The sequence below is a fragment of the Pagrus major genome, chromosome 13 (genome assembly GCF_040436345.1).
Source record: "Pagrus major chromosome 13, Pma_NU_1.0".
Lineage (NCBI taxonomy): Eukaryota > Metazoa > Chordata > Actinopteri > Spariformes > Sparidae > Pagrus > Pagrus major.
The window spans coordinates 10,401,232-10,415,330 of NC_133227.1; the positions used below are offsets into that span (position 1 = coordinate 10,401,232).

General features: G+C 40.9%; 1 protein-coding gene across 2 annotated transcripts in view; it reads left to right on the top strand.

Moving 5' to 3' along the window:
• The window catches only part of specc1 (sperm antigen with calponin homology and coiled-coil domains 1), a 78,346-nt gene that overhangs the window by 26,917 nt on the left and 37,330 nt on the right, over nucleotides 1–14,099 (top strand). For both annotated transcript variants that reach the window (XM_073479919.1, XM_073479920.1), the window contains exon 4: nucleotides 12,185–13,728. In XM_073479919.1, coding sequence (XP_073336020.1) covers nucleotides 12,185–13,728 — 1,544 coding nt within the window. The remainder of the gene's footprint in view (nucleotides 1–12,184; nucleotides 13,729–14,099) is intronic.

Here is a 14,099-nt window from a genome sequence, read left to right on the forward strand (position 1 = left end):
TGTTGCTTGAAGATAGAGCACAGAAGGCTCAGATTGGAAGGCATTGGTAGCAAGCTGCTGCATGCTCCAAAAGATTAGTTTCTTCTCCATGCACACACACACACACACACACACACACACACACAGCAAACAGTGCACAGTTAATATACACAAAACAAAAGATTGTTGAGTGTTGAAACCAGAAGAAGGCTAACGTAACCTTCTTTGATCTCACTAAATATAGTTACAAAGCAAAATTGGGGTTGTTGTTAAATATTACTCTTAAATATTTATGAGATTGGTGTACACAGGTGATATATGGAAGTATGTGGGGTTCAAAATGAGTCAGAGTCAAGTGTTTGCTCAGCCAGTGAAAGAATGCGCCATCACAGTAACACTCCATGTAATCAATCACATTCTCCAGTCTATGAAAAGTATTTAAACTGTGCTCTGCTCTGGTACAGTACTCCATGATCCTTGGTCCTGCCTCCCACGTGAACGTCCATTATGAAATGAGGCAGTCAGCCATATTGTTAATTGATAGACCGGTTATTCCTATAAATCCACTCTCCATTTTCTCAAATGAGCCTTTATAGTAAATGAGAATTGATCATGGAATGGCTTGATTTTTCATTTTGCCTCCTCATGACATGAAGATATAGATCCAATAGCACCAAGAGCAAGGACACACAGAAGCCCTTGGATCTATTATTCACAAGACTGTAGTATAATAACAAGAATACATACTTTTATACAGCAATATATAGTAGTAATGGACAAGAACAGTGAAATCTGTGAACCTGCCAGCTGAGGTTTGTCAGACTTTGGGCTTGGATAGAAGAATAACAGTTCTGGTGCTGGAAGTAGGAAAAGAAATGTGGGAACAGCAGGAACTCGTTCACATTTGATTGATGGTGTTATCTCTCATGTGGCCGGCTAAGGAGTAAGCTGTCTGCTGCAGTGATAAGGAGGTCGTTATCAGGACCGAATTACACTGAGGGCTACTACACCGAGCCTTCCTGTCTCCCGACCAGCTCACCAGGAGAGCAGCCAAGACCAGAGCCTGCGGTCAGCATGTTGTTGGCTATTGATGAATTGTCAGTAAAATATAGTCCAATAACAGTGGGTCTATTTTCAGGGCTGCAGCTCAGCTGGTTGTACCCGTTTGGGCTCAAGATTAAAGGAAAGTCAAAAAATGTTTGTGTAGTGACGTAAAGTAGATTGTCGGGACTTTCACACGGTCAAAAATGGGAAATAATACACACTTGTGGTTCCCAGGAAGTTGGATTGGGATGCTTGAAGGTAGTAGTAATGTTTGAAGGTGCTGCTGAACACTTGGAAAAGCAGAGTGTTTTTTTAAGTAGGGGATGCTAGCAATGTAGCAGTTAGCATGTTGTCATTGGAATAACATTGCTCTTTCTGTTCGCACTCAATTTATCAATCAATATCAATGTTATTTTTTATAGGTGCTGGTAGAGCAGCTCAGCTCAGACATCCAGTATAAAATGTCTCACATTTCAACACCCTAATTGCATAACTTAATGTTGATTTTAAAGAATTTCTTTCTCACCTTCTAAATAACTTTTATGACGAATAAATGTGATATTGTAACTAATATTGGACTTAAACTCACGATTTTTTTCATTATTGAAATAATTTTCTAGATTTATCAATAAATACTTTGGTCTAAAGTAAAAATGTCCCAGTTTCTTTATGTCCCAGTCCCAGGGGATTTTCTAAAAATGTTTTTATTTGTTAGTCTAAAACCCAAAGAAATTAATATGATATAAACCTGAGAAAAGCAGGACATCTCCATATTTAAGAGGCCAAAAACAGCATTTGCTGCCATCTTTGCAGCTCTAAATAATTCACTTCAACTGTTTTTTGTGTACTTCCACTTCTGAATAAATTTGTGTTCTGAATCTTTTTCCTTGATTGACACCTCCCTGATTTTCCTGTCAGCTTTGTTGCACCTGTTTGGGCGGGACAACTAATGCCTTTGTCACTCTGATATGTACATGGGGTTTAATGACCTCTCGAAATTCCATGTGCGTGCGTGCGTGTGTGTGTGTGTGCATGGACTCTGTAGGCAATTTTTACTCATATTTACATGCTAGCCCACTTCAGTTTCTACTTGGCAGTTGTGCCTCGGACAGTTGTCACAGGAGGCTGTGTTTTGATGTTGTGCTTGAGTAGGATTAAGTTCTGTGTGGCTTCTGCTTGGTGACCTCCTGTGTTAAGGCACTTTTCCTGCTCAGGTTTCAAACATAAACCACACTCAGCTTGGCTTCCTCTCAGACACACAGCTACATCTGTCTTCCTCTTTTCTTCAAACATTTGGATATTCTTGCCTGATGACATTGTTTCAGCAGCCACCTTGCTGACAAGTATGTCATAGCATTGAATATGACACTCTAAGACCACCCTGGATTCGGCTAATTCGTCTTGTATGATGTTGGAGCACAGCTGAGATCAAGATTTTTAACACTGATACTAAATTCTTATCTGTCTGCTATTATGTCCGGTGAAGCACTGATTCATTGGGCCTGGTGGGCACTCAGAGCAGCAAGACAAAGAGTGTGGAAATAGATTATTGTGCCATCTCAACACCATATCAGAGCAAACTGACGTAGAGCAGGGATTCAACATGAGGAAGCAAGTTTGTCCAACGTGTGATGGCTGGGACACTGTGAGGAAGTCACATCAGTCATACTTTCCATGACAGTGAGCAGTTGGTACAGTAAACACACGGGCCATACAACAGTGCTTTGTGTTTGCAGAGGGAGGTGTATGCTGTTGAAATGTCCTGTTTGTGTCACTTGAGAGACATCAAAGTTGGTATATTATAGCCTTCTGGCCTGGGCTCATAAAAATCACGAATTTATGATAGAGCAACTAACAATGTGTGCATCAAATTGACAACCTAAAAACACTTAAGAGGTGGATCTGACATGCAAGCCACTAAGCTATGATTATGTGTTCAATGCATATCAAGTCAGACCTGTTGTGATGTGGTTTGTGTGTCTGTCAGCAGCTGACTGTCATCAGTAATCCTGGCCTTTTGTGTCTGCTATCCAGCACTGTTTTTGTGTCCAGAACAACATCCCCAAAGAAAGCTCAAACTACAGTCACTTTCTGAGTAACGTTGGGAATACTGGGTGTCATCTTGGTAATTATGTGTCTTTGTCCAGTCAGTTCAGAAAGTGGCACAGCAGAATTCATTAACACATCCTCGCGAAGAGGTGGCATTGGAAGCTTGGTACATAGTGACTTCTTGTGGGTTGTGTGACACAGCTAATATGATAGATTTGTTCATTTTTGGCTCTTTCGTTCTTTAGGGACTGTCAAGATGGTGTGAATTTTCATGCCACAGTTCACCGAAATTGAATTGCATCACCTTTCTCTGTTGTACCTTAAGCTGTGGTCAGTGGAACGTGTTGCTTTAGATTTCGGGCAAATGTTTTCTGTCTTTGTCCTTTTTGCATCTTATTTTTCCACAGTATATGTATTTTAATCCTTTTTGTGATCAATCCAGGAATGTAACCCAAACACTTAATACATCCTAAGCCTGTAACAGTTATTCAAGGGGTATAAGCTTGGATAGAAATCATCAGAAGCTTAAAACTAAGTTTAGCAATACTGATTACAACCTGTTACCCGTCACACACGCTGATCCTATAAACCTGCAATCATGTAAAATATCATATTATTATTCCTTCAGTGAGTCCTGTGTTAAACTGTTTTCCATTCGGAACATAAGGGAATTCTCCCTCTCAGTTGGCCGGCTCGTGGTCCTTGCCATTGGATATCTCTGTAGGTTATTGGCTCCATAAGTAGTGTAAAGCAGAGTGGATCCACATAAGGACGCTGTGTTAAAGGTTTTAGTATGCAGGCCAGTTAAAATGATTCAATCAAAATGATTAAAGGAACCAAAGAACGCAGGCCAAGTGGTCCTGTGTGGCGTGCCAGCTCTCATGCTGAACTTCCACGCTGTGCTGCAGAAGAAGCACAGAGCAGTTCACTTCTCAGGCACAAACAAGCATCTCAGCTGAAATACACAATGAAGTCTTGAGCTTTATGTCTTCTTTTAAAGGCAGGGTGGAAGGTTTGCCTGGTCAGTTGTAGGCATGACTGATTAACATCCCACCTGCTGACAAGCAGAGGATGCTTGCAAACAGCAATTACTTCACACTAACAGTGTGTTTCACTGCAACTCTGCTTACAAATGAAGTTGGAAATACTTAGTGCGTCTTTTAATAAGGCTCTGTGTCATCTATTAAATGAGCATGTCTTACCTCTCATTTAAGTCCAGTAATGATTTTCTCTGTTTACTTAGTCCATAGTATTTCTAATTAAAATTTTCAGTGATTTGCAGCCTCGATTTAGACTAGCCATGGACAATACAGTCTCCTTACTTTGCTATGTTTTATCATTTTCTTCTGATTATTAAGTAATCCCAAGAGAATAAATGTCTCCTCAGCTACTGAGCATATTTGCCCTCCGCCCCAACCCCTAATACATCAGCCACTGAAACAGCAAACCTTCTCCTCCTCTCCTCCTCCTCCCCATTTTTTTTATCATTGAATTACCTCAACAAAGATACTTGAAAATTTTGGTATTTGAAAATATGTTATTAGTCAGTGCAGTGAATTTTTTTTTTTTTTATGTAGTTAATGTTTTGCAGTGAGGTGTTTTCATATAAAAGAGCTTGAATTCAGCCTACTGTGTTATCTGACATTATTGTATAGTAGTAGTGGTGGAACTGAGTACTGAAAATCTGTACTCAAGTACGAGTACAGTTACATATATGTATTATAAAAGTACACTACTCAGAGGATTAGTTACTTTTTAATCATTGATGTTTAATGCATTATCAATAGCAGACATTCAATCAAAGAAGTTTCTGTTTCTCCAAATCTTCAGTCTAAAAGTCTCCAAGCTCCTTCTCTGTTCTACTCAGTGGTCGTGGTCACCTCTCCAAACCTGGGCCTGCTGCAGAGTTTTGAGTTTTTCAGTCTGTATGTCAGGGTGTTCATTGGCCCGTTTGTGATCGGATAGCCTTATTGGCTACAAAGAAGCAGATGAAAGGTTTAGTTATTAATTCAAATTGTACTTAGTACTCAATTATAATTTAACTAAGTAACTAAGAACATTAAATGGTGTAATGCATACTGAAGTAAAAGTAAAATTACAGACTTACTCATAAGTACCCCAAAAAATCACTTAATTACATTAATTTGAGTAGACGTAATTAGTTACTTCCTTCCTTGTACAGTAGGACTTCAGCTGATGGCAGAGAGGAAGATATAAAGCACACAACTGTCTCAGACCTTTTTTATGTCATTGGTGAAAACTAGCCAGGAACAGTGATGTGACAAAATATAAAGATAAATAAATAAATAATTGTGGTGAAATGCAGAGCATGTTGACTTTCCTTCCTGTAAATCTCAAACATTTAACCAAAGTTTTATTTTAATTTGAAATCCATGGATTGTGTGATGATCTTATCCCAACTGCAAACAGCCATTTAAATCCTCTGTGTAGTCAGTCTTTAAGCTCACTTTCAAAGACAGGTGTCAGACTCTTGTCAGCTTTCAGTAAATCTCCAAAGCTTGATGGTGTAGTTAAGTATATCTGGTTTACACAGCTGACTATTGCAAAGAAAGAAACTGCTCTTCTTCCAGTTACTAGGTTTGGCACGGTTGCCTTTAGGAAATATAGTCTAATATGTTTTCATTCTGTTTTGAGAAAACTTGTTGTCTTTATTGTAAAATCAGTTAAAAGTCCAACTTACATTCTTTGATTTTGAAGTTGGGTACAGTACCCTATTACAATGAAAGAACAATTTTCTCCTCAACAAGTGGTGCTGTGATGTTTTTCAGTGGCACATTGTTGTGATGCAGCCTACCATCCAGGCTAATCTCTGCTCAGTCACTGTGGCGGTCATAGAGCCTCGGTTCTGTCTATCTTCCACTCCAGTAAGAGGAAAGGAATGCCTGTGGGTCCCAGCGTCTGACTGAGGGGCGCCTGTTGACCTATTTCATGCCCTGTCAGTTGGACAACAGGAAGGCCTGGTACACAGACTACGTACTCTGTCTCTCCTCTCCACTTCCACCTGACTGGAAAACTGCACACAGCATTTCCTGGAACACAGACGGAAAGTCAGAGGAGAGACAGCGAGAGATCCCCATCCAGAGCTTGTTTGTGATGGTGATGAGGCCGGTGCGTCATTTCAGGAGCCAACTCTCTGACATTCTGACCACCTGTAGTCATTAATTCATCATGACTCGTCACCCATGACCCTTCTGTTCTGTAAATTGAAGACTGTGTGCACTTTGCTCACAATGCACTCTGTCACCTTGGCTGGTGGGCAGGCTGGCTGCAGTTAACTGGCTGGTGCTGGACTGTGTCCAGCCACACGGCTCCTGCTGTGATTTGAAAGCTTATCTTCATTAGAAAGAAAGAAGGCAGCACAGTGCATTACTGTGATCAGGGAGCTGACTTTCATGAAATAACTGAATGCCTTTGGATTACTGGAAGTCAGTCTGTGTGATTCATTTGGATAATTAGTTAATGTAAACAACACAATCATTTCACTCTCCTTAGTCAGTTTTATGAAGTTAGAAGCAAGTCTTTTTTTGTCACTGCTGTCTTAATAATGTTATTGTATATGAAAGATTCTTAATATGGTATTATCGTCAGCATCTTCTTCATTAAGATGGCTTTTCAGATGAAGGGAGTAAAAAACAGTTGCTGAGACACTGAATATAAAAATTCTCTCACTGAAAATGTTGTCAGTCTTTGGGAAAGATTTTCTTCTCTCTCTACGCAGTATTTGCACTTTGCTATCAATAAGAGCTGGTCTGCTCAGACTACATGAGGATTTATTTCTTGCTAGAGGAGGAAAGCTCCTCAGTGAGCCATTTAACTGCCCATTCCACTCCTTTTCACAGATTTAGTGCTTCTCAGAGGTAGCTATTAACGGTCCCGGCCCTGAGCCGGCCTACATTGAAGATAGCACTAAATTAAGACTAAGCTAACTCTTAACCACCTTGGTCGAGGATATTTCTGTTTCGATTTTTGAAAGAAAGATTTGCATTTGCACACAGACCTAAAACAAATATAGTTCTTGTGCTCTCTTGGACAAAAAGTACAGTGCACTCGTTATAACTGAGGCAATTTTAAGATGTTTTGATCCTTACTAATACCACACATTATTCTTGCCCACTACTATTGTTTTGACTGAATAGTCAGACAATTGTAATGTAGTGCGTAAACCTTGTGATGGGGTAGTTTTATCCTTGTCTTTCTTTGATCAGCCATCACAGGACCAGTGTATAGGATTTCATGGCATCTAATGGTAATGGTGCAGATTGCAACAAACTACGCAAGTCGCTAAAAATGCAAAAAAAAAAAAGGCGATAGCCCGTCTCTAGAGCCAGTGTTTGTGTTTGACTCTGTGGAAGAGGACCTTCTCCCTCTGTAGACATAACAGGCTCATTCTAAGGTAACGAAACACAACTATTCGTGAAAACATAATTATATATATTCTATTCCATTTCTGCAGACAGCCTTTATTCTATTTTGGTTGGTTGTTCATTGAACAAATTGTTGTTATCCCTCAGACTCGCATGTGGATGCTCGTTTTCATATATATTATTCGTCAAGAAATAAATTGTGCAATGAAATTTACAACAGTGCACTTCTACACATAAATGCACTTACCCATATTCTCTCCTGGGAGTCTTGTACAGGTGGCCACAGCTCTGCTAGGACAGTTGAAGGTGAACACTCTCTTGCAGGAGAATCTCAGCTGTAGTGTTTGTAAGAGACAAAGAGTCTCTCTTTCTTCACTCTTCAGTGCAACATAATAAATAACCAAGCTTTGATTGATAAAAAGGTTGTCAAACACATTAAAGAGACTATTTCTGATCCTATACCATGTTCAGCCACAGATTGGGAACTTTCAGTTCATTGGTCCATTTGTTGTCTCCTCCTGCCCTCTAAGTGTCAGTTTAAGTCTCAGCTCTTTTCTCTCCTGCCTTTGTTGGCTCTGTGTTTGGCAAAGTGGGTAAAAATTTAAATAATGCACTTCTGCAGCTGCTGTGTTGGTTTTGGACACAGGTTGTCTAACTGGGGTGGTATTTTTAATCTCCTAGAGACACAATGATACACTGTCAGCGTTGGTGAGTATCAGCTTTATAAAACAATATTATTTTTGGTCTAATATTGTTTAATAGCCAACGTTTGGCCAAATGTGGAGCTGACATTTTTATAATCTTTCTCTCTGAGAGTATGTCACTTAATACATCTGTCAACAGAATATAACACTAGTGTTTAAAAATAGTTACCTTTAAAAGGCATGTTCTGCAAAGTTAAACCAGTTGTGCTCCTGCATATGTACTACAGAAATGCACCGAATTTGTATTGGCTGATACAGACAAAAACATCAGTGGTTTTAGATTAAAATGTATGGAAGCGCCTCCTCTGCAGTGACAGAGTTATGAGGCCTCTGTGTTCATTTCAAAGCTTCTCCAACTATCTGATGCTGTATTCTAGCCTGTCTGTTTCAGCCTCTTTAGGACACTGCTGTCCTACATGTGCTGACTCCTGGCATCTAGACTGGTGTCATTTCTCTGTACACATTAAGCAGCTGTGGTGATGTCATGGTTAAAGAGGTGGGTGATCTAAAGATGAGTGAGTTCATGTGCTCCATCTGGGTTTTATTCAGTAAGAGCAAGAGGAAAACAGAATATGAAAGAACAGCAAATGAAAGGCTGTCCCACAGTCCCACTCCTGGCATCACTCATCCTCATGGGAACGGACTGATCCTAATCACATTGGACTCCCCTCTCTCTCTCTCTCTCTCTCTAACAAGGACCTATTGTCCCCCTCTTTATTGCCACCTATAATGAGAATAAGACAAGTGGCCGTAAAATAGACATTAGCTGTGAGGTGTTTCTGTCTTTTTCTGCCCCGCCTGGATGACGCTTCCCGTAGTGCAAAGTAAATAGTCATTTATAACACACACTGCTGATTTGTTGTTAACATCTTCCATGTGACAGTACATAATTTAGGAGTGCATGCTGTCCTCATTCTGTCACTCATGGATTCATCCTCTGTGAAGTGCAGAAAAAAGTCACTGGATCTTTTTCAAGTACAGGTCTGTCCAGTAGTAAATTCATCTTACTGATTGGGACAAATTGCTGCATTTTTTTGTGCATTTAAATTACAGCATCCCCACAATTCACACAGGTTGGAGTTATTTTATAAGAGTGGCTTTTAGCAGAGATCTCAATGACATCTAGAACTGACAGAGCCGAGTGTCATTCTGTCATTATTCATTTTTACAGCCCCTGATTTAGGGCTGAGTGACAGGTCCTCAAAATTATACTGCTATATTTTATGTCGAGATACACAATATATACATGTACCTATATTTTGAAATCTCCTTTGCGATAAAATCACATATCACAATATTTCAATAATATCAAAAGCCTCTATGTTGATATTTTGAAAATATTGTAGAGATAACTGTTGGTATTTTTCACAAACACAATGACATTTTTGATCAGTAATCATAAGTAATGTGGATATAATGAAATCCAATATAATTGTGTAAAGGCAAGTATTGGAACAGGTAGAATAGTCTGGTATGCTCAGAAAATGACATCACTTTACTGTAATGCAGCCTTTAAAACCAGGAAAAGACAATGCTTATGCTATATAATGATAACAATATACAATATCCAATATCTAAGATGATATATAGTCTCAAATCACATTGATGTTATAATATAGATATATTGACTAACCCTATTCTGATTTTCCTTCAAATCTGAACCTTGATACTTTTGGTTTAAATGTATGTATGCCTGATTTTCCATTTACACTGTTGATATGTCTTTACCCCTCTCCTTAAAGCACCTCTCTTTTTCAACCACAGCATCACACTCTGGGAATGTTAAACGGCTTTGTACCCCAGAAATGGTGCCAGTGTTGGCAGCTCCTGCCACAGTTGCTACTTAATTCAATAAGGGATAGTCTGTGCAAAGTGCCTATCAATGGCAGAGTACTTAAAGAACCCACAGGGGTATAGGATTTCCATTCCAAACTAGGCCATTTGTTTGTGGATTTTATGTGTGTGTGTGTGTTGTGAGTGTGTGCACGTGTTGCTCAGGGTGATGCTCTGTCTATCTCCGCACACAGGCTGTCTGTCTAGTCTCCACTCTGTGGGTTTGATGATGGTGCATGCATGTGAGAGACACAGGGTTGTCTTTGTCTGTGCACTGCTTAAGCTGCTTTGTGCCTGAGTGCTCCACGTGCACAGGGACCTTTGTCGTCCTTTGAAACAAGCAGACCCCTTGTGTCTGCATCGCTGTTTGCTGATGATCTGAAAACCAACAATAAAATGTTTTCAGGCGGCACCCTGCTCACACCGAGCATCTGTAAATACTCTTCATATTTGAGAGAGGGCTGGAAAAGGCTCGCACCAGCGACCCACGCTGATGCCTTTTGAAATGCCACAGTTAAGCTCTGCTGTGGCGATGAATGACCGCAGACAGCAACAGACAGACCGTGCCAGGCAGATGCTCTGTTGTCCAAACAGAGAACAATAATGTGAATAGGGTACAGTGACCAGCATCATGAAACTGCTGAATAATACAAGTGTCTGAATGTGGCACACTGTCCATTCAATTAGTGTCATTACATGATGTTAACAAATTCATGGTCCCAGCATGTCTGTGTGCTGAGTACATTAACCTTCCCTTCTCAGTGTCAAGCCTGCTATGTGGTCATTCTACTGTACTCATTAATTAACTTTAACTTTGCTAATTAAGAATTTCCTGACTGGAAACTAGAATCTGTATTGTGTCATCACTGTAGATCTCATGTTCCTTTGGTTAATCTAAATGAAGTTTTCACTCTGTTGAAAGTTGAACATGCATCTTATGTGAAAATTCACATTACTTTTACTTGGGGATAAACTATCAGGGGTAGATAGTGCTATCTGTTGAAGTACTGGAGCGCACATAAGACACGCATGCACACATGGTTATGTTATGAATGCTACTCACAGCCTGAGGTGACATCGTGAATCAATCTCCAAACCTTGAATGTAAAAATGACTTCTTTGACCATTTCACTTGTTTCTTATGTTTGTTTGTTTTTTTGCTCTCTTGCAAGGCTTTTGTGATGATTGGATCTTCAAGTACTTAAATCACAATATATGATTTTCAACCGGATTATGCAAACTGCGAGCATTTTATTTCCTCGCTCACAAAAAAGTGCCGGGGCAGCGCTACTGTGCACTCCAGCAGCATTACACCTATGTTGACAATATACAGCATATTGATATCATATTGTTATCATGATATGAGACTATATATAGTCAGAGATTTTGGATATCTGGCATACATTTTCTTTTCCTGGTTTTAAAGGCTGTTTTACAGTAAAGTGATGTAATTTTCTGAACTTGACACTATTCTATTTGTGCTTACTTTTACCCACTTTGTCATTATATCGTCATTACTAATGTGATATATTAATCACATTATATATTGGAATATTTATCAAAAATGTATCAGAAATTGTGTTAATATTTTGTGGAAGCACCAATAGTCATACCTACAATATTGTTACATTATTAATATCAAAGTATTTAGTCAAAAATATCTTGATATTAGATTTTGTTGCCTAGTCCTAGCATTTATGAAGGAGGAGGAGATTTGACATACATTTAGCGTGTTGTGATATTATTTGCAGGCCATTTCACCCAGCTCTACTTTAACTTAAATATTCTGTTAATACGTGTATTGTTTTTGTAAAGTTTGCACATTGCAGCAATATTTTCCTTTCATTTAACCAGAGATTGATAATGCAGCTTTTTTCTACTTCTCTACTGCTAAGTGGTGAATATAGGTTATGATTATTATTTATATTTACTAAAAGGCTGAAAGATTTTAACGTTAAAGGGATTATTTGATGGTTTCATTGTTTGGCATTTAAGAAGCCTTTATGATATTTGGGTCCGACTGTGGATGTGTTTGTAGCTGAAATAGAGAAACGAATGAAAATCTCTTTCACTTTATATTTACAGTCATAAATCAGACAGTTTTGTCAGCTGCTTTGTAGATGGACTACTGTAAATGCTCATTTGATCACTTAGGAACTAATCGTTCTTTTGTTTTGGTCTGTGTTGCAGGTGTACAAGCAGCCAAGAAGTCTGGTATCCCAGCTCCTAGAGAAATCCCTTCCACCATAACAAGAGACCGCATCTCTCTGAGGGACCAGCTTAGGAGCTCCTCCACTAAGAGGATGGTTTCTAGTGCTAGCACCTCCAGTCTCTCTACCCTGGCAAAGCAGACACGCAGTTCAACCAAGTCCCGTGGAGATGCAGAGGGCCAGGAAAAGGGCCTTTTGGAGTGCCAGGTGAAAGAGCTGCTGGCTGAGGCCAAGACTAAAGACTTGGAAATCAGCAATCTTAGGATGGAGTTGCAGCGCTGCAAAGGTAAAGCCTCTTCTGCTGTCTCATGGCAAGAGCCTGCTGCAGATCAAGAGCAGGGACAGGTGGCAGAGGCCCTTGTGCTGGTTGGAGAGCTGAGGGAGAAGAACGGGAAGTTTCAGAGAGAGCTGGCAGCGCTAAGGGAGGAGAACCAGGGGCTGAAGGAAAAGCTGCTTTCCTTGGAGGCCTCACCACTCTCTAGTACAAACACAAGCAGCCCATCCAAGCCTTTGGTGAATGGCCTGCCCTCAGACTCCAACTCCTCAGCTCCACAACAGGACAGTCTCCCTTCTACTACCAGCCCTCTTAAAACCTCTGTCTCCTCCAGCTCAGACATCACCAAGGACTCACCATCACCTGACTCCTCAGAGTTTGAGAAGATCCCATCACGTTCAGAGTCAGTGTGCAGCGGTGTCAGTGGGGAAGCTGTTACAGTGGGTGCAGGAACAAGTGCAGCAGGGCAGGATGTGTCAGTTCAGCTTCTGACAGAACAAATTCATAAGATGGAGGAGAGCCACCACAGCACAGCTGAGGAGCTGCAGGCAACTCTGCAAGAGCTGGCCGACCAGCAGCAGGTGGTGCAGGAGCTGACGGCTGAGAACGAGCGTCTGGCCGAGGAGAAGCGCCTCCTGCAAACCTCACTTCAACAGCAGAGAGAGCGTGTGGAGGTGCTTGTCCAGAAGAATGAGTCGCTGGCTGGGCGATTTCAGGAGCAAGCCCAAGCTCAGGCCCAGAGGGAGGAGGAGCTGGGCAGCCAAGGGCCTCGGTTAGCAGAGCTGGAGCAGAGGTATGGTGAGCTGGTTGAAAGCTCCCGCTTCGAACGGGAGAAGCTAGTGGACATCCAGCAACAGTTGACGGGCAGCCTGCGTGCTCTCGAGGAGGAGCACCAGGAGGCCCAGGGCCAGGTGCGCTGCCTCAGAGAGGAGATGGACAGGCTGCAGGCCCAGCTGGGCAGGGAGCAGGAAGCCGGAGGTCAGGCAGCACAGGCCGCGGAGCAGCAGAGGGCGACAGCAGAGTGTCTCAGACTGGAAAACAGTCGGCTGAAAGCGCAGGTGGATATTGAGAGGCAAAAGGTGGGAGAGCTGAAGGCCATGCAGAGTGCCAGTGACAGCACTGAAGTGCATGACTTGCTGAAGACAGCCCACGCTGAGAGAGACAGGCTGGAGGTGGAGCTGACAGAGCTGAGACAGGAGCTGCTACAGGCACAGGCCGAGACTGAGCATGTGCGAGCCACAATGTCAAAGGTAAGAGGGTTGCAAAGTTATGTTAGAAGGAACGTTTATGGTATGGTTATGGTAGAAATTAGTTTTTCTACCATTTATATAAACTATGAAGGGAATACTGAAAGTTAGACATGTTTTTACTGTTGACACATACATGATGCATGACAAAGGCATTAGTATTTATCACAAAATATAACATGTTATTTGTTTGGAGTTGTCTACAAAAATGAATATGAATCTTTTTTAAAACAGGACAATTTCCTGTTTGTTCGAGAATGTCACAGTTCAAACATTTTCTCCTTGGTTGATTCTATTGTGTTGTACTAAGTGGTGTTTTTGTTCAAACCAGGACTTGAATTATTTGTGACTCACTTTGTTCAAAAAACGTATTA